Below are 26,722 nucleotides of genomic sequence, written 5' to 3' on the forward strand. Positions count from 1 at the left end.
TAAACGATGCGGAACACGGAGGAATACCTGCCTCCCTTTGATTGGTCCGACTTGGACTTCATGAGACTAGACCTGTCAAACATATTGTGGTTCGAAGGTTCATCAGAGAAAATGAATGGGGCAGATTATCTTGAAGCAATCCATAGTCCATCTTCAGCGAAGTAAATATACGATCAGAACATTATTTTCAAGAAAAACGCATGACGTTAAAAGTCTGACAACCAGTAGGAGAGTCTCTATGTAAGCGGATGTTGCGATACATATCACTCAAAGATGATTCTAGTGCTTGCCTTCCTCCGTGCTGTGCACTTCAGGCACCGACCGATCACGATTCACCCACCCTCCAGCGATCCATGATCCTGCGAGTAAACCGAACAAGACCCAAACTCCTCTTGTTTGTTCATTGTTCAGGGGCCTAGACTTTGCGTGCACATCAGGCCCTTGCTCCTTGGCAGCTCGCACCACATTCGAGACCGTCTCGCCAACTCGGAAACTCCGCTGCAATCCAAGATCATTGGCAAAGTCACGGAATAAGCTAGATTCAATCGCGGGTTTGGTTTGACCTTCAGGCTCGATAACCACCATTTCCTCAATAACCGCCGCGTCCTGAGGCTTTTCAAGCTTGTAGGTAGGGCCACCATCAGGATGCGTCGCAGACCCCGAAACGACGTGTAATTTTGGGTGAGAAGGCTCTATGGGCTCGGGTTTCGGACTAGAGGAATCCCAAAAATCGGGAACGAAGGGCTGAGGGGATGATAATCAGATGTGAAAATACAAGGTCATATCAAAGAGTCTGCATGTGACAACGACTCGATATGGTCGATGGGGGATAAAACCGTTAGACCCGTAACTTAAATCGAACCGCCTTATCGATCAAGGAAAGAGGGGAAATACTCACTGCTTGAACGGGTTCGCATGGCTCATCTTGAGAGAGGTTGGGCAATCTGACCAAGAAAAGGTCAGGCGTCTCTGATGCCCTCGCGGGTATGGATGCAGGCGGTATGCCCGGGGATACAGCCTGTGGTGGAGTGGCAGAAGAAGACGCATTGCGAGATGCGGCGGGTGTAGGCTGCGAAAAAGGAAGAGCTCTAGATTCCTCATACACCTGAATTCGGTTTATGATGTCAGATTTATTGCCCTTGCTGATAGCACAATCAGTTCGGATTCCAATGCGAATAAGATGAAGAGAACAAAGCAAAAGAAGTAAAGCGTAGGAGCCGAAAGTGACTCACGTCGAAAGACCTCGGGTTTTCGCTTCATGACGCAGAGTGACCAGAGTCTCATTTTCCCAAGTACGGGAGAGAAGAACTGTAGAAACAAAAGTCCTGTGGTTTACTGTGAAGCGTGAAGCATTTGTTAGATTTTTCTGGCGCACGACAGCTCGAAACATGATTCAAGTTGATGTTTGGTTTGGTTGCACGGTTTGGAGCATGTTCCGTGTTGTTACCACGTGCCAGGCATCTACACAGCTTGATGCGTGCTCGAGTCACATCTGAAGTGATTATCGAATGATTGGTTTGACATTGGAAGACATTTGTCAGGCTCGTATCGACGTCGGGCCAAGGGTTACCTGCTGTGGGTATTGATAATCATCAAACTTGGCTAAAGAAAGTTCTCGTGAGTCCGGGTCCTGGGATCGATTTGAGCGCTTGATGACTTGATCTATCTTTTGCAGCAATTGACTCCTTGCCTCGTGTTTCTATCGCGTGTTCTCGACCTGCTAATAATCAAAAATCCCTTTTCAGTTTGGCATGATTCTTTTCCTCATACTCTAATCCCCAGCCCTCCGTTATTTCAGCTATGCTTCTCTCTCCAGCGTAAGAAAAGGCCACAGATATCCCAATTATTAGCCTTCAAATGTTTTCTTCACGCAGATCAACCAGCGCCAGTCTCCCCTCTCAATCTTTCTGGGGAAAGTTCAAGAAAAAAGACAAGGAAAGCGAGTTCCGTGAGAGGCAAGCCCAAATGGCGCTTGCACGACAGCGACTCCTCACACTTGCCTACGAGGATATGGAGACAGTCAGAGTGGTACGGACATTTCCCCTTCGCCCTCACACTCTCTTGTAACATCTTCCTTTCGCCGCAGCTACCCAATAGTTTCCCCGTAAGTGGCGGTGGTCGTTGCCCGTTTCCGGCTGATTTGTTCCTGCACAGGAACTCGAAGCGGTAGCTAGAGATTGGACAAAACCTCCCCCAGATGCCATCTTCGGCCTGCGTGTTCCTGTTGAATTCGCATCCCTTCATGCCTCTGTAAGTTGGCGCTGTCGGGTAGGATGTTATTTTCTGACGTCATTACCAGCGGCTGGTTTCCGGGCCCTATATCTATGTGCGTGATCGAGATCTATTTCTGATATGGATAGCTCATGGCAGATATGAGTAGTTGACTGGCGAGGATTCGTACCAAATTGCGATAATGGGCGTGCAGGGGCTGCGGGTGGAGATTGTAAGCGACGCCCCTCCGCCACCTGATGAACCACCGTAAGTTTGATGTCGTGATCATAAACTAGTCTAAGCTAACTGTGTCATAGGCCACCACCGTAAGTGCATTTTTGAGGTAGTCGTGCACTGCTTGAGATGTCTTCAGTCCGCCGCCGGTCACGGAAATGCCTGCCACGTTTAACCTGGAGCTCGTGCCCGGCCAACACGTGGTCCTAGAAACAACAGTTGCTTCTGCTGACGACGTCGATATGGCCCGCATGGAAGACGGTACCGTCGTCGATGGCCAGTTCTGGGGCAAGCTGAACATAGTGCACGACGGTGGCAACCACACCGTTGACTTCACAGGCACCCGTATAGTCAATCCTGACGTCCCGCCCGACATGCTCTTCGATTCGCGTGTCATGAGTAAGCTCACGACCGCTGCCAAGCCTTCTTCTGTCAAATGCCACCTGAGCATACTTTCACCCGCCCAGCAGTATTGCGATGTCATTCTCTCAGTCAACCCGTTATGGAGGCTTGAACTTACATGGCCCCCTGCGCAGCCAGTTAATGAAACCAAAGTGAAGTATTTTCTACGTGTTCACCCTGGTGGTGCGCTCGAGCATTTTGAGAGTGAGATGGTTACGACGTCGTTATATTACGAAGCTGTGTAAGTCCTGTGCCTCTCATCCCCGGATCATTGATCCTTATACTACGCAGACCCGACCCGGCGATGGTCGACCCTAATGATTTTATTGCACCCCGAAACGGATACGCTATGTCTTTCCGAGATTTCGTGCCCCACCTTATGAGCGTCCTAGACCAGCTAGGCATGTCTATGCACGCGCGAACCAACTTCATCAAGTGCGTGTTCCCATGCCATTCATCTGACATGCCTGACACTGACATTGACGCACATAGTAACAACATCTCCGCATTTTCAGCCCACAAAAACATTGCCTACCGCTTTCTATCCCCCTCGAAGATAGCCGCCGCAATTGACATTTCAGTTACCTCCGACCCCTGCGTCTTCACGCGCCTATTTCTCATCTTCCGGGGGTTATCGGACGATGATGTGGGACTGTTCGCAGGTGCAGGCGAAAAGGAGGCGAATTCGGTCAATTGGAGGGAGATTGTAGGATGGAGCGAGAATTCGAAGGACACGACTCAGTTTAGGCTTCTTGAAACTTCTGTGTTTGAAGTTTCGTAGGAGGGAGATGCCTTTGAGCCGAGGTGTGTTAGCTGGTCTTCCCGCCTCTAGACGTATCCCTCATTTCACTGGTGATTCCTTGTCGCTCGTCGGCGACTAGCATTCTTCTTTTTCTGTTTTGCGACGCCCCACTTTTTTGAAATGTCTCTGCATCTGATATCTTAGAACATTGTCGGGCTATACAATTGCTGTCCTGCACATGCTTTCTTGTCACGTCCGCAGTTATTATATCTATTCGATATCTGCTCCCCCTGCGCAACTTTATATTTCCCTGGTCTTGCATCATTTTGGCGACCTGGCTTACCTACATGTTTCTTTTAGCGATTTCTCTTTATGATCATGTTGTTGTATCCGCAGTTTCTGTACTGTAGTCGGTACCGAAAATGTAACAGTGAAGGATGAGTTTGTATTGCATACTGTAATACATGGTCTGATAAGCAAGAGATAGGGGCCGTGACGCAAAGCGCGTGACCGTGACGTCACGCGACGCGTTTGATTGGTCTCACCTCAGCGCTCAGCGATATCTTGTCTTCAATTACCTACATACACCAGACATACACGATGTCTGAGTTAACAGCATAGTAAGTTCACTTCATTTTTTGCGCAGTCTCGTGCTAAGCATTCAACTCAAGTGAACTTGAGCGTGAAGCCAATATCGCGCGCAACCGCGCACTCCTGGAGGAGCTTGATCTCAAGGACGCCGTCACTCAACTCGGCATTCCCCCAAAACCCAAGCCTGCCCCAAGAACAAGAGCGAAGCCCATACAACCTGCGAAGAAGGTGAAACGAGAACGTGAAGTTGTAGAAGCGCCTCGTAGGCAGAGCGCACGTCTTAAGAAGGAGGTCGTGGATCCAAACGAAACTGCTGCTCAGAAGAAGCAGCGAGAGGTGAGTGCCAGTATGACTGTAGTCTTCCAGCATTTACGATTAATCACATTGCAGGAAGAACAGAAGAAGAGGCGCCAAATTGAAGAGCAAGAGCGCCTCGAGGCTGAGGAGAAAGCTCGTCTTGCAAAACGCCCCAGACATCAGGAATTGGATCTCACTACGTTGTGTGACAAGCTAGAGGAGTCAGAACTCAGCTCGCTCCGATCGTCTCTGCAAGCCATCACGAATGTTCCGCTACCAAAACGTGCTGCAGATGCGGATGCATTTGTATTTCATGAAGACCAGAAGAATGAAGCTGAAGTCACAGAATTGAGAAATAAACTCCAGAAGATGAGGGTAGTGTCTCGCGCCAAGGTGACTGTGGACAGAGTCTACAGCGCTGCCTACCACCCCGAGGCTACCAAGGATTTAGTGTTCTTTGGGGGTAAGGTACCGTGATCAAGTTATTGGCAAGTCGCTAACACACATGCAGACAAACACGGTCAAATTGGAATATGGGATGCCAGAGCTCCCGTAGATGAGGTTGAAGATGAAGACGGCGACATCTCTGCAGACCATAGAGAAGGCGGGAAACATTGGCGCCTCCAGTGTCACTGGCCTGCTTCTTCGGTATCGTCAATATCATCTATAAAATTCGACCCAATTGATGCGCATAGTGTGAGGACCTAACTTGTTCAAAAAATGGCTGCACTAAGAGCATTTTTATAGCTATTTACGACCTCATACGATAACACAATACGCCGCTTGTCTTTCGTCTCAGGGATTTCGCAAGAGATATTCTCTTCAGAACACCTGATCACAAGTATGGACCTTCCAGTTGGTGGCCACGAAATGTGGATATCTGACGCTTCCGGCGGCCTCACTCACCTTGATCTTCGGGAACCGAAAGACAAAGCCTGTTGGTATGGTCTGTCACCTGCGAAAATTGGCACCGTCAGCATCAACCCGACAAGTCCGCATCTCTTGCTCACAGCGTCGAACAGTCGTGTATTGAAGTAAGATATGATTATCATCTATGCCCATGTCTTCTTTTCTAACAGCGGGTTTCCAAGGGTGTGGGACAGCAGGAAACTACAGAAATTGACCTCTGCAACTGGCCCATATCAACTCAGCCAATCCACTGTCGAAGACTTAGTCAATTCAAAGAAGGGAAAGGGTACTGTTCGCGGTATATTCCAACATGGAAAGTCGGTGAGCTCAGCATACTGGGACCCGAGAGGGAGAGGCATCGTTAGTACGAGTTACGACGATTCAATAAGATGTGGGTGATATATTTGCGTGCCTCAAGACAAACTGACGGTTTTACAGTGTGGGATTTGGATGTCGCGAAGTACAATTCATCACCTGCTTTCCCCTCCTTCGCGCCATTCCGCGGGATAAAACACAATTGTCAGACAGTAAGGATCAGCCTCATCACCGTATTCCCTTCTCCTTCACTGACGCTTTCCAGGGCAAATGGGTGACCATTCTTCGTGCGGTCTGGAATCCCAACCCAGACGTGTTCCCCCACTTCACAGTCAGTGATTTGTTACAACCGGGCGCAGCCTATCGTCTGATTGATGACAACGTAGATCGGGAATATGAACTACGCTCTAGATATATATTCATGCAAGGTACTCACTCATCCATACATTAGCTGGACCCGTTTGACGGGCTCCGATATTTTTAATTTCAGGGACAATTGATTGCGAGACTCAAAGACAGCCGGTAAGTGATCTGAGTCTTGGGTGACTATAACTAACTTTGTCATCTCAGGCTCACTGCTACACAAGCTGTAACATGTTCCCACCCAAACGTTGTCGAAAGATGTGCAACAGGAAATGCAAGTGGGCGTTGTGTACTCTGGGCACCACCGGATGTAGAGTGACGGTATCAAGTTCACACCATTGTATGATATTTACTCTGCCTTTTATAGCACCTGGGTGAATTGATTCTGTCACTGCAAATGGTGAAAAGCCCGTCCGCCGTGGGGTTATGAATACCGGGAAGTGTATGGATCATTTGAGTTTCAAGGGGATATCTGGCAGTCACCTACTTCAATAACTCGCCAGTCGTTCAACGTTGAACGCAGACGTTTGCATCAGGCTTCAGAGGGTGTTGATGTAGTCCCAGCCTACTTCCGACTTTCTCCTCTCCGCCCCTCCGTCGAGGGTCATCGCGGAAGCGACACCTGAACCTCTCCTGGAATATCGAACGGTCTGCTGCGTCATATTTCATATCTCAGAAACAAAAGACACGCATGACTACTTCCTTTCCCCCGATCCCTTCCATCCAGATGGCTGTAATATCATCCATGGTGGATGCGATAGGTTCCTGAGGGAAACGGATACCTGGTATGGATAATTGTGCGAGCTGGAAGGTGAGGAGTCCGATAGATTAATTGTTATGTCGCTCGACTATGATCTCACTTTTTGCGCCTACTATTTTGCAATTAGGTTTCCCGTACTTAATAACCATCTGAAGGTCTGGATCCGGAGTTTGGATGCGACTCTGGTTGCGGCAGAATTTTGACATCGATTTCCTGACAGCGATTCTAGATTCTGTCGTGCGTACATGATTGTTACGCGGGTGCAAAATAACGTTGTGGATTGTGCCCGAAAATTATGCAGACATAATCGGATTCGCGAGACACTGTCGCAATAAGTGATATAAGGTAATATATCAGTCGACATTTTCAAGTACTAGTTTCCAAGACTGACCTTCTCAAACAGTGGATGATGATTAATTGACTGCTGAACCCTCGTAAACGTCGCTTGGTGTGCTACATGGTCTCAGGCTGTGTGGCAGCGACTTACCCTTGAATGCTCATGGATAATCATCACACATTCGAGCTCAACAACTCCAACGTAAGATAATCATCCTTGCACTACCCAGAGGAAAGCACGGCATACGCGGTGAATTCGGAAGAGAAAGCTTTCATGGCATATTAATTATACATACGGCTACAACTTGGCAAGCTTGACTGTAAACCGTGGAAAAGGAAAATATAACGCGCATCGGACAAACAAATCAAAATAACGCGTCTTTACACCAGAACATTCATGTCTCTCGACGACATCTGGGACGCGCCAATTTCTCCTGCTCATGCTGTTACGCCGCATTCGGATACAGTCAGCTCTCAGAAACGCCCTAGAGAAACATTATTTCTTTCCGACTCAGACAACGAAGACGAGCAACCAGCGCCGAAGAGACCTACTAGCTCGGCACCGAGACCAGACGTAGATGCGCTTTTCGCCGACATCGATAATGATGACGCAGAGGAGGAGGATGACCTAAGATATAAACCCCTTGCACCTGCCCTTGACCTTGAGGCACTCCGAAAACAGGCCGAGGCAAAACACGCGTTGACACCCCATCAAATCTTGCCTAGTAGTTCTCCACCAAGAGATTTAGGTCCCGACGAAGAAAATGAGGGAGGAAAGGATAACAAGGATAAAGGAAAAGATGGGAAAAAAGAGAGAAAGAAGGTTGTATTACTCGATGAAACAAGTTTGATAGGGGCATCGGGGTTTCCACAGCTCATTCAGAATATCAAAGATTTTAAGGTTAAAGGGAAAGGTCATGAGGTGAGTTACACTGACAGCGGACTTGGGCGCTAATGCGGATGTCTGGATGTTCGTTTAGCATTCAGACCTCCAACGGATTCTCCAGGTGTACCAGTTTTGGTCTCATAGATTGTACCCCAAGACTCCGTTCAAAGACACCGTTGAGCGCGTCGAAAAATTATGTCACTCAAAACGAATGCAGGTACGACCGAATATCGATCGCGTTCACATATCACAATCACACATCAATGAAGGTCCGATTGAGCGTATGGCGTGATGAGGCGAAAGGTCTTGTCAATGGCAAGGAGCCAGGAGAAAACGGCGGCGACAACGTTATCGACCTCACCGATCCAAATTTTGATGGTGCAGACGTGACTGACGATTCGTCCTCTTTGCATGCCCCATCTCTTCCACCCTCATCATCAGAGGCCGAAGACGACGATTTTGATATCGATGCTGTCGTTAGAGAGGAAGAGAAACGCCTCGCTGCGTTCAGAGCACAACGTTCTGTTTCCCCTGCACCTCCCGCATCAAAGGCCAAATATAAAACTTTGCCACCCGAGGTTGCAGATGGGATGGACATCGACGAAGAGGCGATGTGGAATGACCTCGAAATATTCGATAACCCAATCCCCAACCCTGCTCCGCCGCCTCCAAAGAGTAGTAAACCAAGCCTCTTAGTCGATGACCAGGATGAAGAAATGTGGGATATGGTGCGGGAATTGGAGAGAGAAGAGTATACAGCATCGAAGCAACTTCCAGTGTCATCCGTGTTGAGCACGCCATCTGCAGGGAACGCTGACATGTCTCTCGGGACAAATGACGAAGACTTTGATGATATATATGCGTAGATTCAGATGATACGTAAATGAGTGAATGTCATACAATAGCCGAACGTCTTCGTTCATCACGTCCGTTGGAGCAGGGCCAGCGGCCTAAGCCCAGAGCAAGGCAGGCAAGCTGAGATGATGATAGATCTTGCTAGCTACGGACATGGTGAAACCTAGTCTATGTGCTGACTAAGCTATGGGAAGGGCCGATACCTTGGTGTGTACTAGCTCCTGCCCTTGGGCTGGTCCACCGTCCTCCGATTCCAACCAATGTAGACTTGCTCCTCGATATTAGAAGGAACGTCTATCTTCCTTCGTCTATAAAGGTTTGGCTAACTCCTTGAGATCAACAACATAAGTTCAGTTGAAATCACGTGACCCAAGTCTTCACACAGATCTCGGATGCACAATGCACATCATGATCACGATAAACAATGTCTTCGACCGATCCAGTTCCAGACCTTGAAGCAGGTATTCAATACTGGGCTACCCAGCCCGCAAACTACGACGGCGTGCTTGGTCTGCTTCATTGCTAGCCACTTTGCCATCGAACATCGGCTAACATCACATCCAGGTGGATTTGGAACGGGGGTGACTCAGATCTCATTCCTCACCGAACCTCTGTACTGAAGCATTGGTGACAGTCACTTCCTCGTGTCGATTCTCTTGGATCGCGTCGCTTCCTCCTCGATCTCCTTCCAGAACTATCCACAGTCCCATCGCCATTTCGGAGTCTCTCTGCCCCTCCGTCCGAAACCAGGCGTGTGAGAGCTCTTGATGTCGGAGCAGGAGTCGGGCGCGTCACGTCAGACGTCCTCCTTCCTCTTGTCTCAGATGTCGTCCTGCTCGAGCCTGTAGAGCCTTTCATCAACGAAGCCCGATCACGTGGAAAAGCCAGTGAATCCGGTTTAGAAATAAATGACAGCGGGTATAGGGTCTTATGGAAGGGTATCGCTGATCGATCGAAGAGCGTCACGTTCATCAAAGGTGCTTTGCAATCGTTTGACCCAGTTGCACCAGGGACAACCCCTGGATCGTGTCGGTTATCTGCCGCAAGATGGTGATGACGATATGGAATCGAAATTCGACGTGATATGGTGCCAATGGTGCCTAGGCCACTTGAAAGATGATGATCTTGTGCAGTTCCTGCAGAGGAGTAGGAAGGCTCTACGTGATGCGAGGAGTCTCATCGTAGTGAAGGAGAATATATGCCGCGAGCAAAGTGAGCCGGTGACTGTTTTTGACGAGCAAGACTCGAGCTTCACTCGGTTCGTAAGAAGCGATTTTGTTTTACAAAATCTTATCTTGGCTTTGCAGGTCAGACCTCGCGTTCAAAAATGTTTTCCGGGATGCTGGTCTCAAGATCATCCAAGAGAAAATCCAACACGGACTTCCCGAAGGGCTGTTTCCTGTGAAAATGTACGTTTGCTCTCGCTGAACTCCTATCTCGTGCTTACTTGCTTACTTGCTTCAGGTACGCACTAAGGGAGGCATGAGATGTCCTTCAATAGTTTCTTGTCGTCGTCAGCAATGCATGCATGGGTGGTATGTGATTGTGTCCGTAGTGCAAGAGTATGTACCATCGAGCCAACACAAACACATTACTTATCTGACATAATCTGAACTTCTGTTCCAACGCCATTATCTGCATAAACAATTGCCAGCGTTGGCGTTGTACGAGTTTGATGTTGTCAACGTCCCGAGAAGACTGCGAACAAAGGTCTGATACGACAATGTCGCAGATCTATTCGTCGAACTGAATAACGCCAGTCATGCCAACAACCCCTTCATCGTTTTCGCACCACAATTCCGCTTTGTCCTTTGCCACGATAGCACCATGTATCGTCGCGGCACAATTCACAAAAATTGGATTGTGTGCGCGATAGCTAAAGATGCGCAGTTGGGCCCTTGGGCGATGGTAAATGAGGCTCTCTAGAAGTAAAAGGGCTGTCAAGGGTCCATGAACGAGTCTCTCTAGGAACAGGATTTACATGATATTAACCGGGAAATAAAGCTCGAACTCACCTGGATATCCTTCAACTTTCTGCGCATAATCCTTGTCCAAGTGTATGTGATGCCCGTTGAATGTGAGAGCAGAAAAGCGGAATAGCGTCGTCAGGGTCGGAGTGTACGACAACGAAAACTCAGACTTTGGGAGATCTTTCACTGATTAGAGGTGTCCGCATCAGCACCCATGTAAGTCACTGGTTGTTTCGAAGACTTGCCTTGACGGGGTACGCGGCTCCCTACACTGGCTACAGATGCTTGGTAGACATGTGCTCGTTCCTCCACCATCCCAGGTTCACTTCGTCCATCCATAGTCACTTCAATTCTCTGTTTGACGAATATCATCGGTTTCCCGAGCTCAAATCCTTTCTTCTCAACCTTGGCTACAGTAGACACTGCAGTCGCTTTCTCTCCTACTTTCAATGCTCGTTCCTTGTTCCAAGTCATGGTACCACCCGCCCACATCCGGCGTGTGAATGGTTCCGGCGGACAGAAGTCAGCGTCGGTCCCATCTGTGCGTAGTAATGCCTCAGGATTACGTGGGTGGAAGAAGGCAAGGTGGTGTCCATATCCGAGGGGTGTACCTTCTACAGGGGATGCAAACGGGCGACCATGTGTGCCGTCACGAGTGGGTAGAGTGATGTAAAGGTCTGAAAGGTGATTAGAATGAAAGGTATCAGTGAGCACAAGTGATTTCGGGGATGCTATCCAGGCATCGAGAGCCTGCAGGTTTAGGGAGGATGTTAAAAGGAACCGACGAGCAGGTCGGGTCCACGAGTACATATGACGAGAGTGTACTATCCAAGTCTCGCTTTACCGCAACTCAATTGAATCCGTTCGATCGTTGATTGATGTTTCCAAATCGGGACTAGTATCAAAGGGTTATCTCAAAGTTGGGCGTGCGCACTGCAACACCCATTTTCTAATTACAGACTATTCGTTATGTTATCCGACGCTGACACTAGTTTCAAGACACTGTCACACCATCGTTCGTAGGTTTTCATGCATGATTCAGATTTTAACGGCATAAGTGAAGCTTCCCCCTGATCATCCCCGACATGGTTCAATCATACTCAAGAGAACAAATTTACTGTGCTACATTGCAAATACAGAATATCTATTTTCTCACCTAGATCCATCCGGCAGCTGTCGCAACGACAGCACTGATGTATAATCAACCATTGGGCTTATCGAACCACAGTTCTCCAGATACTAGTACAATGTCTAACCCGAGATTTAGGATCGCTATCTGGTAAGGTGTCTTCAGCTTGTCGTCGTAGTCAAGCTCATTACAATTCTACCCTAGCGGAGGGGGGGTAGGCGGTTTGACATTAGCTGTTGCTTTGTCCCGGCACCAGGATATTGCCGTCGACGTGTATGAAGCCGCGCAGAGCTTTTGTGAGATTGGGTCCGGTATTGGTGTCTGGCCCAGGTCATTCAAGGTACGGATCTCGGAAAATAATAGACATGCTAGCATACGACAATTATCCAGGTCTTACGGAAATTGGGACCCGACTTTGAACAGCAACTGCTTCAACGCTGCGGTTACGAATACACAGAAGAATATGGTCAGTGGAAATTCTATACGATACATGTTCAAATCCACTGAGAGAAATTTAGTCCCATCTATTAAGAACCGTAAAAGCGATCAAGCCGTCGGCATTGAGCTGTTTGACTTGATGACGAAAGGTCAACTTTCCCTCTGCACTCAAATGCATCCCACCCTGAACACCGTTGGTAGAACAGGTAAACTTATGCGTTTCCATCGAGCCGACTTCCAAGGCGTACTACTTTCATTTCTTCCACCGTCCTGCACAACGCACAACGCCAAGCGACTAATATCATATACTCAGCCCTTGGAAAACTGTTCAAGAAATTCATCGATTACACTAACATTCAAGGATGGATCGACTGCAACATGCGATGTTTTAATTGGTGCTGACGGCATAAAATCTATAGTCCGGCCCTGTATGTTGCGTGAACTGGCTGAGGACATGGATCCCGATGAAAAGCAGTCTGTGCTATCTTGCATGAACCCAATCTGGAGCGGCGTCACTGCATACAGATCACTAGTTTCCACACAGAAGCTGCGCGCGCGTTACCCTGACCACCGTGCCTTAAGGGAGTTCACCCAGGTAAGCCTAATTCCAGTTGCATTTCATACCGTTAATTTGGCCCTGCGCTTTCATTCACAGTACATCGGAAAAGATGCTGTGAGACTCTTTAATAAATGGTGTACATTGTGCTGAGGCTGATGCATTGTAGTACTTAGTTACATACCCAATTTCTCTTGGGAAATACGTCAACTTTTCGGGTTTCACACTTGAGCGTGATCTCGTTGACTTGGCGTATGAAGCCGATACAGACATCCCTCGTCCGTCTTTCAAAGGAAAGACAAACGACGAGTGGGTTAGTGAACTCACTGCTCAGCAGTTTATTGAGCCTTTCAAAGACTTTGAAGAGGATGCACAGCACATTCTCGAGGTCTGTTGTTCGTATCCGAGCTACTGTTCATCACTGACGATTTCCAGTGTGTAGAAAAGGGCACGCTTTTGGCCGTGCACACCGTGAAAACTTTGCCATCCACTAATTTCGGGCGAGTCGCGATCATAGGAGATGCTGCGCATGCAATGTCGCCGTTCCAAGGCTCCGGTGCTGGCCAGAGTATCGAGGTCAGTTGTGCACGACTGCACTCCGAGAAATTTACACCGTGTTGATTTGATTTGATAGGATGCTTACTTACTCATGACCGTTCTTGGTCACAAATCTACGACCCTAGAAACGGTACCTAGGGCCCTCGCCATCTACGACAGGTTGAGAAGGCCATTCTCATCGGAAGTGGCTCGGCGCTCAATGCGTAGTGGCCAACTATGCGCATCTCAAGAGGACGTACCTTTACATGAGCTCGGTGATACAATCACCAAAAATTGGGAGTGGGCATGGCTGACCGAGCTAGATGATGCTTTAGAAGAAGCTGTCAGGCTTGTGGAGGACAGCTCGATCGATGTCAACTGAGAGATCTAATGTATACTGGCAGATATCCGTAGCTTTGCCACTGTAGCCCCGTGTCGCGAGCGGAGAATGTATACAACGTTTATTCTGACTCGGAGTTATGACTACTCGACTGTTTCCTCTAGGTCTACTTCTTTCTAGATACCACTATGTAAGTCTTGTATGGATATTGATACGTGCCCTCCTCCTTGTTAATCCAAACTCTACCATCTCCTCGCTCGAGGATACCTTTGACGTCCTCCACTACCTTGGCCTTTTCATCTGGAGGGAGTACGGCAATATAACTTTTAGACTGAGCGCGATCCGTAACAATTTGCTCGCTAGCAAGAAGATGATATGCCCACTCTTCTTCCTCCTGAGGATGGAACAAGGAGATATACTCAGGTGTAGAGAACGTCTCCCTCCAGAGACCGAGGCGAAATTGGGGCGTCCCTTTCTCATGAGCCTCGATGCGGTCACGGAGTTGCGCAACCCAACCTGCACCGTCTCTTCGATGCTGTCAGAAGAATTGATACAAAGAAAATAACAAAAGCGAACCTGTCTTCAAGGTTCCATATGAACACAACTGCGCCGTCCTTCTTCAAAATACGACCGAATTCAGCCGATGCTTTCCCATAGTCGGGGCACCAATGGAATGCCTAAATGTCCGATGAGTGAACACCTGCACCTACCTTTATCTTGATAGTACTACTCACCTGTGCAATAATGATAAGGTCCGCCCACCCATCTTCAACACCAGTGTCATCAAATGTCCCTTTGACAATAGAACTGCGGTTATCATCGACAGTCTTCGTCCACACATCACGCATGCCGTCGCTAGGTTCGATAGCTCTCAGCGTGCCAATGCTCGTAGCCCACTCAGAGTGATCTAGCAAGGCACGGGTGAAAATACCTGTCCCTGCCCCAATTCTGAAAGCCAATTGGAAGGAGGAACTAAAAGTAACGTGTGTGACTCACTCGACAATGTTTCAAAGGTGCTGTGCTCTTTGATACCTGACGAATGTACGAAAGACACTCAGCTGGGTACGAAGGACGAACCCTACGCACAGCTCATGTATTAGCGCACTGTGTGGACCACGTGGATGGTAGTTAACTCACCGGTCGTATAGTTCATTCGTCCCAGTGCCGAATCCTGTCTGTGCAATAGCATGCACCTTTGTCGTCATGTTGCGCGTGAGCCTGAAAACGAATTGCTGAGCTCGTAGAGATACGAGTCCAGTGATCATGGATGGGGAGCCAATGCAGAGGCGTTATTTATGTGCATGGCATGTCGGAAACCCGTATGATCTAAAAGTGGTGCGACTGCAAAACGGTGAAGTCGCCGAACTGCCGAAGTCTCCTGAAAGTAAGTCCAACAGCTGGCATAAATATTATTACATGGCACCATTCGTCTGAAGATGTAATCGAGTCGCTAATTTAAAGTTCAGGCTGGTGACCTCTAGAGTCACCTGAACTTGGAATATCACTGGTAGGAGCGGGCCTTGAACGGGCCGCCAGGTTTACTATGCCACTACTCTTCGTGACACAGCTTCAAGCAAGACTGCATCCCGATTCCTGATCACCCGGTGGCGTGATCCATTGTCGGCCTGCAAGCCCTTAATGTCGTCTTCTGCCTCGTCGTACTATGCACTGGAACAGTATATCGATAGGCACCTTCCACCCGAAGGGCTCTCTTTCATATCATGGAATATTCGCGGCAGGTCCAAGGTTGGTAGCTTTCAAATTTCTTGCCTGTCCACCGGGGAGCTTGATTGAGATCTCAAATACCAGTAATTCGACTCGCTAACCGATGTACGTTGCTAAAAGAAACGACCACAAGCTAAGTTACTCATAAACATCCCCTTCCATTCCCCGACTTGTATTAGTACTACAGCTCCAAGTTTATAAGGCGGATTTACTGTTCACTGCATTGGTGTGTAAGTAAAGATATGTTGTCAACTAGATAGGTACTTGTCGGAACATTCCCGGCGCTCATTGCGCTACTTGTCGTCGTCGTAGCTAATTGGGAAGTAGACCCCAAGAGCCTCATCCTCGGCTGAATAGGTACGTCAGCATTTTAGTGTTAAAAACGGTCATGAATACTTGCAGCGCTTCTTGTCATCGTCGTAGCTAATCGGGAAGTAGACCCCAAGAGCCTCATCCTCAGCTGAATAGGTACGTCAGCATTTTGGTGTTACAAGCGGTCATGAATACTTGCAGCGCTTCTTGTCGTCGTCGTAGCTGATCGGGAAGTAGACCCCAAGAGCCTCATCCTCGGCTGAATAGGTGCGTCAGCATCGTGATGTCACAAGCGGTCATGAATACTTGCAGCGCTTCTTGTCGTCGTCGTAGCTGATCGGGAAGTAGACCCCAAGAGCCTCATCCTCAGCTGAATAGGTACGTCAGCATTTTGGTGTTACAAGCGGTCATGAATACTTGCAGCGCTTCTTGTCGTCGTCGTAGCTGATCGGGAAGTAGACCCCAAGAGCCTCATCCTCGGCTGAATAGGTGCGTCAGCATCGTGATGTCACAAGCGGTCATGAATACTTGCAGCGCTTCTTGTCGTCGTCGTAGCTGATCGGGAAGTAGACCCCAAGAGCCTCATCCTCAGCTGAATAGGTACGTCAGCGTTTTGGTGTTACAAGCGGTCATGAATACTTGCAGCGCTTCTTGTCATCGTCGTAGCTAATCGGGAAGTATACGCCACTGGCCGCCTCATCCTCACGCTTTGCTACGGCTGCATGATATGTTAACAACTATAGTGCTGCTAATGTCATGAATACTCGCAGGAACCCGTAATCACTTCTGACATGGGGTATGCGACCGCAAGAGCCACCATGGAGGCGAGTGCATTAAACAGGAGAGAACGTTGCATGTTTGAAGTTAAGAGGAGTGAAGGTTAGAGGAAGTGATCGCTTTGTCAGTGCCTACGTTGAAAATTCAAAGGTCCTTCTTATATCTTTTCGTAGGTTCGCTAAGCGCTTAACCATCGGATCTTTCTGGAATACGACGTGGCATGACGTTCAGCTTATCTACCAATATTTTCCAGGAAGCACCTTGCCACTTCAATTATCGATTAAACGGATGTAGAAGTCAGGGCATAACGTGCTATTTGTGACGCAATTATGGCTCCACACGAGCGTGTCACAAGCAGCGGCAACTGGTATCTGACAGCATTGAGTGATGCCAGGGGCCAAGTTAGCCTGATTGGCAATGATAATGAGCAGCTCAGCCTAGTGAGTCACTCCGAGCTGTCTGCCATTTGTGCAATGACAAAGGTTCAGGGCAGTCATATAGTATGTCCGCAAAACTAAACGCTTGTCACAGGACCTGACCCATGTCCCCGAACTAATGATGATAACTGTGCACCAAGCTGAGTCAAAAATTCTGAAACTGATTTTATTCATGAACAACCTTGACTTTGATTAATTATTAATGAAATATGCCACCTTATGGGTTGTCAGTAACAGAAAACTGTAACAGGTGACCTTCTCACAGGTAAACGTATGGGGTCCGATCGATCGACTTTGGGGCTTTGAGATTTGGATCTAAGATGATACGGACGCGTGACGCGTCGATGCTTAACTTACATCACCTGGCTTGCAAGGTCATCATCACCCCTAGAAATCTGACGGCGACTGACGGACTAACCATAATGTACACAAATGTCAATAAATAACAACGATTTCAATTCTGAACCGTCACGTTCAACATATAATCCATGTCGATGTCTATGAAACTCGATGATGCTCTGACGCAGCTTACCATGAATAATATCATCGCAATATGAAAAGATAATTTTTTTTCCTAGAGCCAAAAACGTAAACGAAGCGACTTGTTGGATGCTGTACTCGCAGCTGCACAAGAAAAGTCGGTTAATCGCATGGAAACAGTCTCTGCAGAACCCTTATCCATGATCGACTAGGCTTTGCATCCGTCCTCATCACACGCAGCACAGATTACAAACGAATATAAATCTGCTTAGTAATTTTGTGGGCAAGCAAGGTGAAAGTCGGCAACGCCGAACCCTAGCTAGTAGATATGCACTATGCAACGCACATTTTCAATTTCTCGGATCGTCAGGACCTCAGATCTCAGAATCAGGTCATACTTTTCTCGTTATGACTTGGATATAGGGCTGTCGCCTGGGAATACTATTCCAGAGTGCGTAGCATCGATAAGTGACTGGTACACCACTCCAGCCCGCCACGAGTGCGGGCGTTCGAATAGATTCGAATGCGTGTACATTTTCAGACATTTGCTTACATGCCGAAGCAGAGGACCTGGGCTGATATCATGCATCATGACGGACATTTTTTCACGTCTTTGTTAATTTATGGTCATTGGGGTCATGCCTCGTGGTACACAATGTATGCCTTTTTAAAATCCCATTTGTGTCCGTTAGGAGAAATACTCTGTGCAGGAAGTTCATGCTAACCTCTAGGGGACCCCTGTGTCCTGTCTTATCTCTGAAGTTGCGAATGCCCTGGTGTGAGGCGTGCCCCTACCAGTCCACAGTTCCCGCCGAATGTTTTAGACGCACCCTTCAACAATGAAATGATTTTAACTAGGGGCAATAAGTGAGATATCAGGGCGTGTTCTCGTCCGCTTATGCGGAGTGTTACGGGAATCTATTAAGGTGCGAAATATTTCTGGAAAGAACAGATTAGTAGTGGCTGTCAGATTGTTCTTCATATTTGACTATATCCTTGTGATGAGCGATTCCGTATAGGCGAGAGGATGGAATTATAATATGAATGGAGGTATGGTATGATTAGGTTGAGTTCTTAATATTAATGTCTTGGCATGAATATTATGTACATAAAGTGTGGCGTTACTGCAGAGCGAATCAGTTCGTTTGTTTCCCTGACGAAGGTACCTTACCGAAGGTGTTTTTCAAACGACGTGTAGCAATCAATAACAAATCGGACAAGATAGGCAGTGGCTTCAGGATCTGTGAGGAGGTGGGGTATGTGTCACATAGAAAAGATATTACGACCTAAAGTGCATTCTACAACGAATAACCGCCGGCATCGGGTGCTATTGTGTCTACTACGTCATGCTGTGTTGCTCATTATCTGTCTCCTATTGGTTAGCTTTGAGCTAGCTACTGTGGATAACTATATCAGCAGACATAAATATTAAGCTGTCAAGAGTTCTCCCGATGGTCGTAGAACTACCTTGGTACGTTCAGTAGAAGTCGTCGACCTTACAAGATATCGAAGTGAGTTTATTGTGCAACAGCCTATAAGTACTATGGAACCCATCTTATAGCAAAGTTATAGTTACATTCGTGATGTGATATCATGCCCCCTGTGGATCCTCCATGGGTCGAGAATACAATCAGGGTGGGGATGGAAGGTCAACATTATCCTCTTGGCGGATTAATTCCGATTGAGAGACGTGAACACGATGACCATCTACCCAATCCAAGATCTTCTCGAGGTCCCTACATTGATGAGGAACGTTGAAGTTTGGGTAAGGATCATCGAGTCCCTCAACCCAATTGTAAGTAGCTATTGTTACATCAGAGCGGCACATAATGATCTGTCTGAGAATTTCGATGCAGTGATCTGATGTACAACGTTAGCATGCAGGATGTAGGCTGGGAGGTAACAGTAAGCTAACCAAGATGGACGCGCCATGCGCCAGGGGACCGGACGAAGTCAAGATCGTGTGTTAGGTAATGGTCACCCCAGCTGGATTGGCGAACCATGTTCTATAAGGGGTGAGTAAAGATCGAGTAGCCTCCTGTTACGACTGACTATGCAATGGAGCTGATGAATGACCTCTACACTCGCTAAATAATTTCCGCCGTGCTCTTCCGGATACCTAGCCATGAATGGGGCAGGTTCTTCCCCTGTTCTGAGTAGTTGTTCGAGCGTCATATCCAATAGGCGCCCTGAAAAGGTTGTCAATCAGTAATTACCTCGATAGGAACAAAGATATACAACCATCGATAGTTACTCTATTCCAAGCTGCTTCGAGATCTGGAGACGGACTACCGCGGTATATCGAACGGTGATCCCAACTTCCGTTAAATCTCACGATGCCTTTGGATTCAATAGCCTCGTTCGCTGGAGCTGTGATGGGTCAGGAAGGTATTTCTGTCATTCCGTCTGTCCACCTACAGTACAGGAGTATGGCATCCTTCGAAGGTGCCCGTGCCCATAGCGTGAAGAAGAGTAACGTTGCGGATATCAGCACGCCATGTATGAGCCACAGCGATACGTGAAGCAGGCGGGACTTTGAATGAGGTCTGGTGTCTGTACCCCTATGGAGAAGCTTCGCATCCTCGTCGTCCACTTCATCGACAGGAGAGTACTGAGCAGAATATTCCTTGTCCATAACGTACGGAGGAAGAAAAGGGATCGGTTGGATATGAATCGGACAGTCCGGGACAGGCAGGACGAAACTTTGAAACACTTGCAACATATGGCCTGTGGACCTCGGAGACCTAGAAAGTGTCAATAATTGAATCTGAACTAAGACCCTGCTTAAAATTCCCGCTATTCTGTGGCATCAGATCTCAATGAGTTGGCATGACATACGTGCAATCTTTCCAGTTCGACACATTATGACAAGTAAATCTCGCTACCAGATTCTAGGCACCAGTAGTCAGTTTTCGGGTTGCCCACTGTTGCCCGGTATACGTTGAAATTCATCGTGCTCGAGGAATGTCTCTGGAGACGTCAGCTCATTGCTATTTCACTAGCAAAGTTGGTGGCCTTGGCCGCCGACGACAGGACGGTCACAGTAGTAGGTACGATAGACGGACCATTCGCAGGAGAGACGTAGTCCCAAGCAAGCTCGAGTGAGAGCTTCTGCTGTCCATTTTCGCTCCAGTAGTTGCTCATATACACACGTATACTCGATATCGGTATGTTTTTGCTTGTAATCTTGGTCCTTCGTGTGAAAAATTGACGGTCCAATCATTGAGTGAGTCCGAGATTGGCGGTCCCGAGAGGTGGTATATATGAAGCATCTACTACAGTCTATAGCAATCAGAATAAGCAGGAGCCACTACCAGATAAAGGACGATAACTTAGTGGCAGTGACGTGAGCACGGTTGCCGTGAAATTTAAATTGTGGCCGCCGCTGCAAAGCCGAGCGGAGCTAGGACGAAGCTGGAGGCAGCGAAATCGCGCGGAGAACGGCACGAATCCCACGCGCCAGTTCGGACTGGAAAATTGACGCCCCTAAGGAGCCCTTTCGAATCCCGCTCGGCAACACTCAGCAGCACTCCGCCCAGTGGATCATCCGAAGCTCTCTGCAGCACGTTCGCACGGCTCAAAAGCTTCAGCAGCTCAACGATGCCACATCATGGACCCATCTACCTACACCGACCGTCCCCAGAATTTTCCGTCCGCGTTCCGTCCCGCACTGGTCTCTTTGACTACCGGTCCACCCTCGCCAGACGCGCCTCCTCCGCTTTTGGCAATGCTTACTTAAGTAAGCTTCAGCTGGCGGTTCGGCACACAATCACGTGTACCTTAATGTCCAACACCAAATGGACTTTGAAATCGGCCAGTGTGATGATACCGTGTCATTTGTGTGATTGCACCAGATGTGGTGTGCACGAACTAGTGGTAATCAATAGTATTCTGACAGGAGTCGCCGGCCGGTCCTTAATTTGAGAAAACCTGGATCATTTGTCGCTGCCGCATCTAACAGATATTAATGTAGCCGTGGGAACTACAGAGGGATACAAACAATAATTTGTGAAAAGTTGTAAATGCGCGACTGCTCTTCCATGTCTACTTCTTCCGAACTTCATTATTTTGTCATAGCAAGTTGATAGTTCGCATATCCAGTGTATATGCGAACTTTTTGATACGAGTGCAATAACCTTCGATTAATATTGTGATACAACTTCCAGGATCTATGGAAGTTGCCAGCAAATCCGGGCAAATTCCCTTCCCAGAAAAGATGATCGAAACGAAATATTGATGTTCCGGCTCGTTTGGTGAGTAATGATCTTGAGAAGAGTGTCAGATTCCTTGATTACACAGTTAGCACTAGCTGTCAAAACAGGCTGCAGCACGTTTACAACATGATATCCTAATATCCATCCCCCACATCAAAGACTCATATTGAAGCATTTGCACGTAGTTTTCTCAACTATATCTCACCGGCTTTCGTATTCAGCTCTGAGCAGTAGACGCAGCTGCTAATCGCAGGAGCCAGCATGGCTCAAGATTCTCCACACTCTCCTGTTGATGTTGTCGATATCGATGAGGAGACAATCTTTGGTGACGTAGACAGGCCCGGTGCAAAACCTCATCTCAAATCTCGCATTCTTTACCTGTGGCCTTGGTTAAGCATTAGTTCGCTTATAGTCACATGTGTGTTCTCCTCCATGTTATGGATAAGCACACCTTCTGCTCATCTTGCTATATACTGTGAGTAGTCAGATGGCACTAGATGGTCAAAATGTTGACCAATTGCAGCTCCAGCAAGTGTTGCTGTCGAGCCTGTTGTTATAAAGTTCAATGGGACCATTGATTTTCCCTCCATCTATCGTATTAACGGTGGACCTCTCGAAGCTCCCGACTATCATGGCCCTCCTCCTCCAGAACTCGATGCCGCTTGGGCCAGGATTTCTGACGATGGTATGACATTCAATTTTATTCTACTGTGCTGTCGGTCGTTATTCACCTCCATAAAATCACAGTGCCACCAATCCGGGTTACGATTGATGACCTACGCAAAGCTGGAGAAGTAGATCTGCCAGCCAAGGTCAAGTATCCACAGAGTAACGGTGGAGGTTTCATGGCATCGTTGGAAGTCAATCACCAACTGCGTTGTCTGGTAAACTATGCTACACGTAGATCCCGGTCATATTTGGTTGATAATTTTGTAGAACTTCCTTCGCAAATCCTCTTGGCCCGACCACTACAAGTTGGATCCCTGGTTCCAGCGGGATTCCTCGGTAGTTCGAATACATCTGGGTAAATTTCCCTGCCTACCCGACATACGTCCTGCTCATGGCAAACGCCTTAGATGACTGCATCGAACTGATCAGGCAGTCTATTATGTGCGATGCCGAGGTCGCAATGATCACTTGGGACTGGGTAAAGAACCACACGAAACCCTACCCTAATTTCAACACTCGTCATGCATGCAGGAAATTTGAGAACGTCATGGACTGGGCTGTCCAACATGCTGATCGATCCGAGGTTACTCGCATGGAGGATACGATCGACCTCCCTTTCCCTCATCAATACAATATATGATGCGTCTTGCGGTTGTCTGGCGGCATGAGGCATCGCACTATGATAAGTTACTTGATGATCGCACATGTTCTCCGAGGTGATGAATGCGAAATGTGACGTGGAGTAACGTGGAGAGGCTATAGATAGTCATCTTCCATACTTAATGTGGTGATTGCTTGACTACCGGGGAACTCTAACTGAATCGTGATAACCAGGGAACTAATAATTGGCTTAGCGTCTCCCAAGCATATCGCTGGTTGCAGTCCTCAGCTCCTTCATCACAGCACACTGATGAGGATCCATCTCCCTACTGTGAAGCTTGCTTCTCCAGTACTTCAAGAACATAATCCACAGCTGTGATGAAGCGCTCGAGTTCAATAATCGAAGGATTCTGCATATACTTCTTTGTGTCTCCTACACGTCACGGGCTGAATTCCTGCGAGAGACCTAGTAGCCGTGTGACTGTCGGAGGTAGTGCGGCTATAGAAGACAGTCAAGGTACTGGACACCCATTAAGCACATATAATTTTCCTTAAGCTGCCAGCGAGGGACGATGAGACATGAAAGAGCACACCTGTAAGTCACTACCCATGCTACTCCATGAGAACCACTGAGATCTCCATTAAGGCACACTGTTCTACAAGCACTCCACTGACAAATTTACTATTACAAACAAACAGATGTTTAACGTCGCGAACAACGAGAGCAACGATAAAACGTCGAATATCGGCAGACGGACCCGACAGGCAGACTGAGGCGACTGGGCCAATATGCTCGAATCAGTGGTCTTGAAGGCATCGCATTCGAGCAACAAGAAACACGGACGCGAGAGCCGGAAGTATATGATTTCAGCTTGCTGCTTGGCATCACGTAGTTACTAGTGCGATTGGGTGAGCAGCTGGCGCCAGCAGTGCAACCTTCTGAACTCCCAGACCACCTATTGATTATGCAACCATCAAGATAAGTACTGCGACGGAACGGACTTTGTACAAAAAAGGAGTTCATTTGCTTCCTACTGATCATATCGAGCATGCCTGTTATTGCTAGTCACAACTGGGTACCAGACAGAGATGTGAGATTAACGCGAAGCTCTAGAACACTCCATAATGGACGTAGTGGCCCACCGAGGTATACATAGGGGCTCAGCTCTCCTAGTAAATAAGATTGTAACCGAAAAGTCCTTTGAAACACGGGAATAGCCGGCAGAGGGAGCGGTCAATTGACAACTCGGAGCCCGTCTGAGTCGGGCCCCGGGATCTTGTCTCAGAGAGATGCGGCGTGTGGAGGATAGCTTTGGTGCAATGAGCATGCAGGTAGATCTAGACTAAGTGGAGTTAGATTTGCAGTTGGCAAGTACTGATTAATCGAGTTGCCGCAGTTGGTGTTGAGTTCCGTCAACCTATATATAAATTAAACCTGACCTAGTGCTAAAACTGCCAAGGACCATATTATAAGACAGTTCAGTTTCCGCAGCACAATACACATGCCCTTCCCACCCATAAAATTCTCGCTTATCTTGCACGGGTCGTACCTACGTCAACCTCTATGAGCCAAGTTCTAATCCACAGCTGTGGAGTCTCCACTTCGCTTCGCTTTGATGATACGTCATTTTTCATCGAGCCTACCAACCTCGACGATCACACATCCTCTTGCTGCGCAGGCACATACAGAAGAGTTAAGTACACAGAGGTGCCTCTTCGCAATGTCATTTCCGCCAAAGTTGCATCTGGCGTCGTCGAAGTACAATACCTGGTTCGCAAGGACAAGCAGAGCCGCTTGAACCTTGCAACGACAAGCGGCGCAGTTCAGAACGAAGATAGCACGCGTGCCAAGAAGTGGTGTGAGGCGCTACTTCTGGTTGCATATCAGGGTTTGTCAGGCCCCTTGGCGCATGACGTGTCTACTTATCTGGTTTATTAGGCGCGAATCCAGCCAAGAATCTCAAGGTGCTTGTTAATCCTCATGGCGGACCGGTTAGCTTTATCCAAACTCTATTGTATGCTCCTATGACCGTCTTTCTCAGGGGAAGGGAAGAGCATTATACGTCAGCAAAGTGGAACCCATACTCCTTGCTGCTGGATGTATATTGGATGTAACTTGCACGTCACAATTTCATGGCATTCTCCCTTCATGCTCACTAATGTATTCCCACATAGACACCACCCATAGCGGTCACGCTATTGAAATTGCTCGCGAAATGAAGCTGGGATATGATGCTTTGGTCACTGTATCCGGTGACGGTTTGATCCATGAGGTCCTCAACGGGATAAATCAGCATGAACACCGTGATCAGGCATTTTGTATACCAATAGCACCTATACCAACTGGCTCCGGTAACGGGATGTCTCTTAATCTATTGGGTCTGCAGGACGGGCTGGACGTTTGTGCAGCAACTCTGAATGTCCTTAAAGGTGTGCTCTGTCAGTCGTTCTAAACACTAGGGTCGCTGAATATTGGAATCAGGACAACCATTGAAAACCGATCTATTTTCTTTCACCCAAGGAGATCGTTGCCGGATATCATTCATGTCACAAACTATCGGAATAACGGCAGATATCGATATTGAAACTGAACATTTACGATGGATGGGGGATATCCGATTCATCGTAGGCTATATCCGTGCTAGTCAGTCATTACTTCACTCTCCTGTTACCTTTCTGATTCCTTTAACCCAGTCATTGCCCGCAAATCATGTCCGATCGAGTTATCAATGAAGGTCGTCGATCAAGATAAATCCCGCATGTTGGATGCTCTTCATGCACGACGAGCGGGCAAATCACCTAGCCCATCTAGCCCTCCTAGTTCGCTCCTCAGTGACGACAAGAAACCTGATAGTGCAAGCTCTTCACATGATGAGTGGACCCGGTTTAAAAGACCTATCCTGTGGATGTACGCTGGCCAAGGGCCGTTCGTTAGTCGGTAAGTAGCACCATACTGCATTAAGAGATCGATTAGCTCATCATGGGGCCCGAATAGGGCTTTGATGCAGTTTCCTGTATCTTTAGCTGATGACGGGCTTATCGACATTTCTATACAAGAAATAGTAAGTACGTTATGATTTGTTCTTCTGATGCATCTGATACCCTGTTCGAAGACCAGTCGGAGTGCTCTCTTACGGGCCATGGACGGTGCCGAAGAAGGCAAAACGTACTGGATAAATACGGTAAATTCCTTGTGTCTTCGTTCGTGCGTACGACTCACCAGGTATAATAGAACCGGTACTTCAAAGCGTCTGCTTACCGTGCAAGGCCACTCGCCTCCAAGGGCAACCTCGTGGTGGATGGCGAGCAGGTTCCCTTCGAAGAGTTCCAGGTAGACGTCCTCAATAGACTTGGGACCTTTTTATCCCCGTATCCTTTTTATGCGCCAGAATTCTGAGTACGAGACATCCAAGGGAACACCTAGGAGGATACAGTGTACGATTATAGTTTCAATGATACCCTTCTTGTACATTGGAATTGATTATCGACTGTAGTTGTGATACCTATGCCATACTGACTACTTAATCCATGAATACAGAGATGTTCGCAATGTTGTCATTACTCTCGGGTCAAGTTGATGGCAATCTAGCCGTGTTCCTGAATCCAGTCAATAGTCTGCGAGCGTATCGTTTGACTC

The 26,722-nt window shown here is 47.8% G+C and overlaps 11 protein-coding genes across 11 annotated transcripts; 7 read left to right on the forward strand and 4 right to left on the reverse strand.

Annotated features, from left to right (window-relative positions):
- Positions 1–279: 279 nt before the first annotated feature.
- Positions 280–1,390, reverse strand: DFJ58DRAFT_648679 (uncharacterized protein; the record flags this gene model as incomplete). Its single annotated transcript, XM_041381486.1, has 3 exons — positions 280–744; positions 899–1,142; positions 1,233–1,390. The coding sequence occupies 3 exons, from the start codon at positions 1,388–1,390 to the stop codon at positions 280–282; spliced, it is 867 nt and encodes a 288-aa protein (XP_041251510.1).
- Positions 1,391–1,857: 467 nt separating this feature from the next.
- DFJ58DRAFT_649218 (uncharacterized protein) lies at positions 1,858–3,628 on the forward strand (the record flags this gene model as incomplete). Its single annotated transcript, XM_041381517.1, has 8 exons — positions 1,858–2,028; positions 2,087–2,104; positions 2,155–2,268; positions 2,300–2,326; positions 2,381–2,478; positions 2,585–3,088; positions 3,139–3,282; positions 3,340–3,628. 8 exons carry the CDS (start codon positions 1,858–1,860, stop codon positions 3,626–3,628), a joined length of 1,365 nt encoding a protein of 454 aa, XP_041251511.1.
- A 506-nt stretch (positions 3,629–4,134) lies between these two features.
- Positions 4,135–6,509, forward strand: DFJ58DRAFT_674589 (WD40-repeat-containing domain protein). Its single transcript, XM_041383090.1, has 11 exons — positions 4,135–4,209; positions 4,261–4,516; positions 4,571–4,940; positions 4,989–5,173; positions 5,225–5,511; positions 5,569–5,777; positions 5,825–5,913; positions 5,967–6,032; positions 6,088–6,129; positions 6,192–6,223; positions 6,272–6,509. The coding sequence occupies exons 1-11, from the start codon at positions 4,190–4,192 to the stop codon at positions 6,381–6,383; spliced, it is 1,668 nt and encodes a 555-aa protein (XP_041251512.1). The 5' UTR covers positions 4,135–4,189; the 3' UTR covers positions 6,384–6,509.
- A 1,030-nt stretch (positions 6,510–7,539) lies between these two features.
- Positions 7,540–9,012, forward strand: DFJ58DRAFT_753807 (Swi3-domain-containing protein). Its single transcript, XM_041387948.1, has 3 exons — positions 7,540–8,082; positions 8,141–8,263; positions 8,316–9,012. The coding sequence occupies exons 1-3, from the start codon at positions 7,558–7,560 to the stop codon at positions 8,910–8,912; spliced, it is 1,245 nt and encodes a 414-aa protein (XP_041251513.1). The 5' UTR covers positions 7,540–7,557; the 3' UTR covers positions 8,913–9,012.
- Positions 9,013–9,325: 313 nt separating this feature from the next.
- Positions 9,326–10,387, forward strand: DFJ58DRAFT_720795 (alpha-N-methyltransferase NTM1; the record flags this gene model as incomplete). The annotated part of the gene is made up of 6 exons (XM_041384736.1): positions 9,326–9,410; positions 9,466–9,482; positions 9,536–9,862; positions 9,912–10,159; positions 10,209–10,310; positions 10,366–10,387. The coding sequence occupies 6 exons, from the start codon at positions 9,326–9,328 to the stop codon at positions 10,385–10,387; spliced, it is 801 nt and encodes a 266-aa protein (XP_041251514.1).
- A 248-nt stretch (positions 10,388–10,635) lies between these two features.
- On the reverse strand, positions 10,636–11,681 carry DFJ58DRAFT_712666 (uncharacterized protein; the record flags this gene model as incomplete). Its single annotated transcript, XM_041383879.1, has 3 exons — positions 10,636–10,865; positions 10,917–11,057; positions 11,117–11,681. The coding sequence occupies 3 exons, from the start codon at positions 11,679–11,681 to the stop codon at positions 10,636–10,638; spliced, it is 936 nt and encodes a 311-aa protein (XP_041251515.1).
- A 160-nt stretch (positions 11,682–11,841) lies between these two features.
- DFJ58DRAFT_15781 (FAD/NAD(P)-binding domain-containing protein) lies at positions 11,842–14,033 on the forward strand. Its single transcript, XM_041378943.1, has 9 exons — positions 11,842–12,150; positions 12,205–12,340; positions 12,391–12,466; positions 12,519–12,587; positions 12,645–13,033; positions 13,094–13,111; positions 13,164–13,382; positions 13,430–13,570; positions 13,629–14,033. The coding sequence occupies exons 1-9, from the start codon at positions 12,065–12,067 to the stop codon at positions 13,911–13,913; spliced, it is 1,419 nt and encodes a 472-aa protein (XP_041251516.1). The 5' UTR covers positions 11,842–12,064; the 3' UTR covers positions 13,914–14,033.
- A 4-nt stretch (positions 14,034–14,037) lies between these two features.
- DFJ58DRAFT_649030 (S-adenosyl-L-methionine-dependent methyltransferase) lies at positions 14,038–15,136 on the reverse strand (the record flags this gene model as incomplete). Its single annotated transcript, XM_041381505.1, has 5 exons — positions 14,038–14,398; positions 14,448–14,548; positions 14,606–14,862; positions 14,909–14,949; positions 15,009–15,136. The coding sequence occupies 5 exons, from the start codon at positions 15,134–15,136 to the stop codon at positions 14,038–14,040; spliced, it is 888 nt and encodes a 295-aa protein (XP_041251517.1).
- Positions 15,137–18,888: 3,752 nt separating this feature from the next.
- DFJ58DRAFT_753832 (uncharacterized protein) lies at positions 18,889–20,567 on the reverse strand. The gene is given in 8 exon segments (XM_041387949.1): positions 18,889–19,462; positions 19,518–19,608; positions 19,655–19,791; positions 19,844–19,972; positions 20,021–20,283; positions 20,294–20,446; positions 20,458–20,505; positions 20,538–20,567. 5 exon segments carry the CDS (start codon positions 20,235–20,237, stop codon positions 19,233–19,235), a joined length of 804 nt encoding a protein of 267 aa, XP_041251518.1. The 5' UTR covers positions 20,238–20,283; positions 20,294–20,446; positions 20,458–20,505; positions 20,538–20,567; the 3' UTR covers positions 18,889–19,232.
- A 1,068-nt stretch (positions 20,568–21,635) lies between these two features.
- DFJ58DRAFT_753843 (uncharacterized protein) lies at positions 21,636–23,133 on the forward strand. The gene is made up of 5 exons (XM_041387950.1): positions 21,636–22,291; positions 22,340–22,501; positions 22,564–22,700; positions 22,753–22,840; positions 22,893–23,133. The coding sequence occupies exons 1-5, from the start codon at positions 22,078–22,080 to the stop codon at positions 23,123–23,125; spliced, it is 834 nt and encodes a 277-aa protein (XP_041251519.1). The 5' UTR covers positions 21,636–22,077; the 3' UTR covers positions 23,126–23,133.
- Positions 23,134–24,513: 1,380 nt separating this feature from the next.
- DFJ58DRAFT_15910 (ATP-NAD kinase-like domain-containing protein) lies at positions 24,514–26,633 on the forward strand. Its single transcript, XM_041378951.1, has 8 exons — positions 24,514–24,974; positions 25,025–25,077; positions 25,128–25,515; positions 25,568–25,729; positions 25,780–26,023; positions 26,081–26,147; positions 26,199–26,267; positions 26,318–26,633. The coding sequence occupies exons 1-8, from the start codon at positions 24,650–24,652 to the stop codon at positions 26,480–26,482; spliced, it is 1,473 nt and encodes a 490-aa protein (XP_041251520.1). The 5' UTR covers positions 24,514–24,649; the 3' UTR covers positions 26,483–26,633.
- The last annotated feature ends 89 nt before the right edge of the window (positions 26,634–26,722 follow it).

The sequence above is a fragment of the Suillus subalutaceus genome (genome assembly GCF_016647625.1).
Source record: "Suillus subalutaceus strain FC151 chromosome Unknown DFJ58scaffold_1, whole genome shotgun sequence".
In the NCBI taxonomy this organism is placed as follows: Eukaryota; Fungi; Basidiomycota; class Agaricomycetes; order Boletales; family Suillaceae; genus Suillus; species Suillus subalutaceus.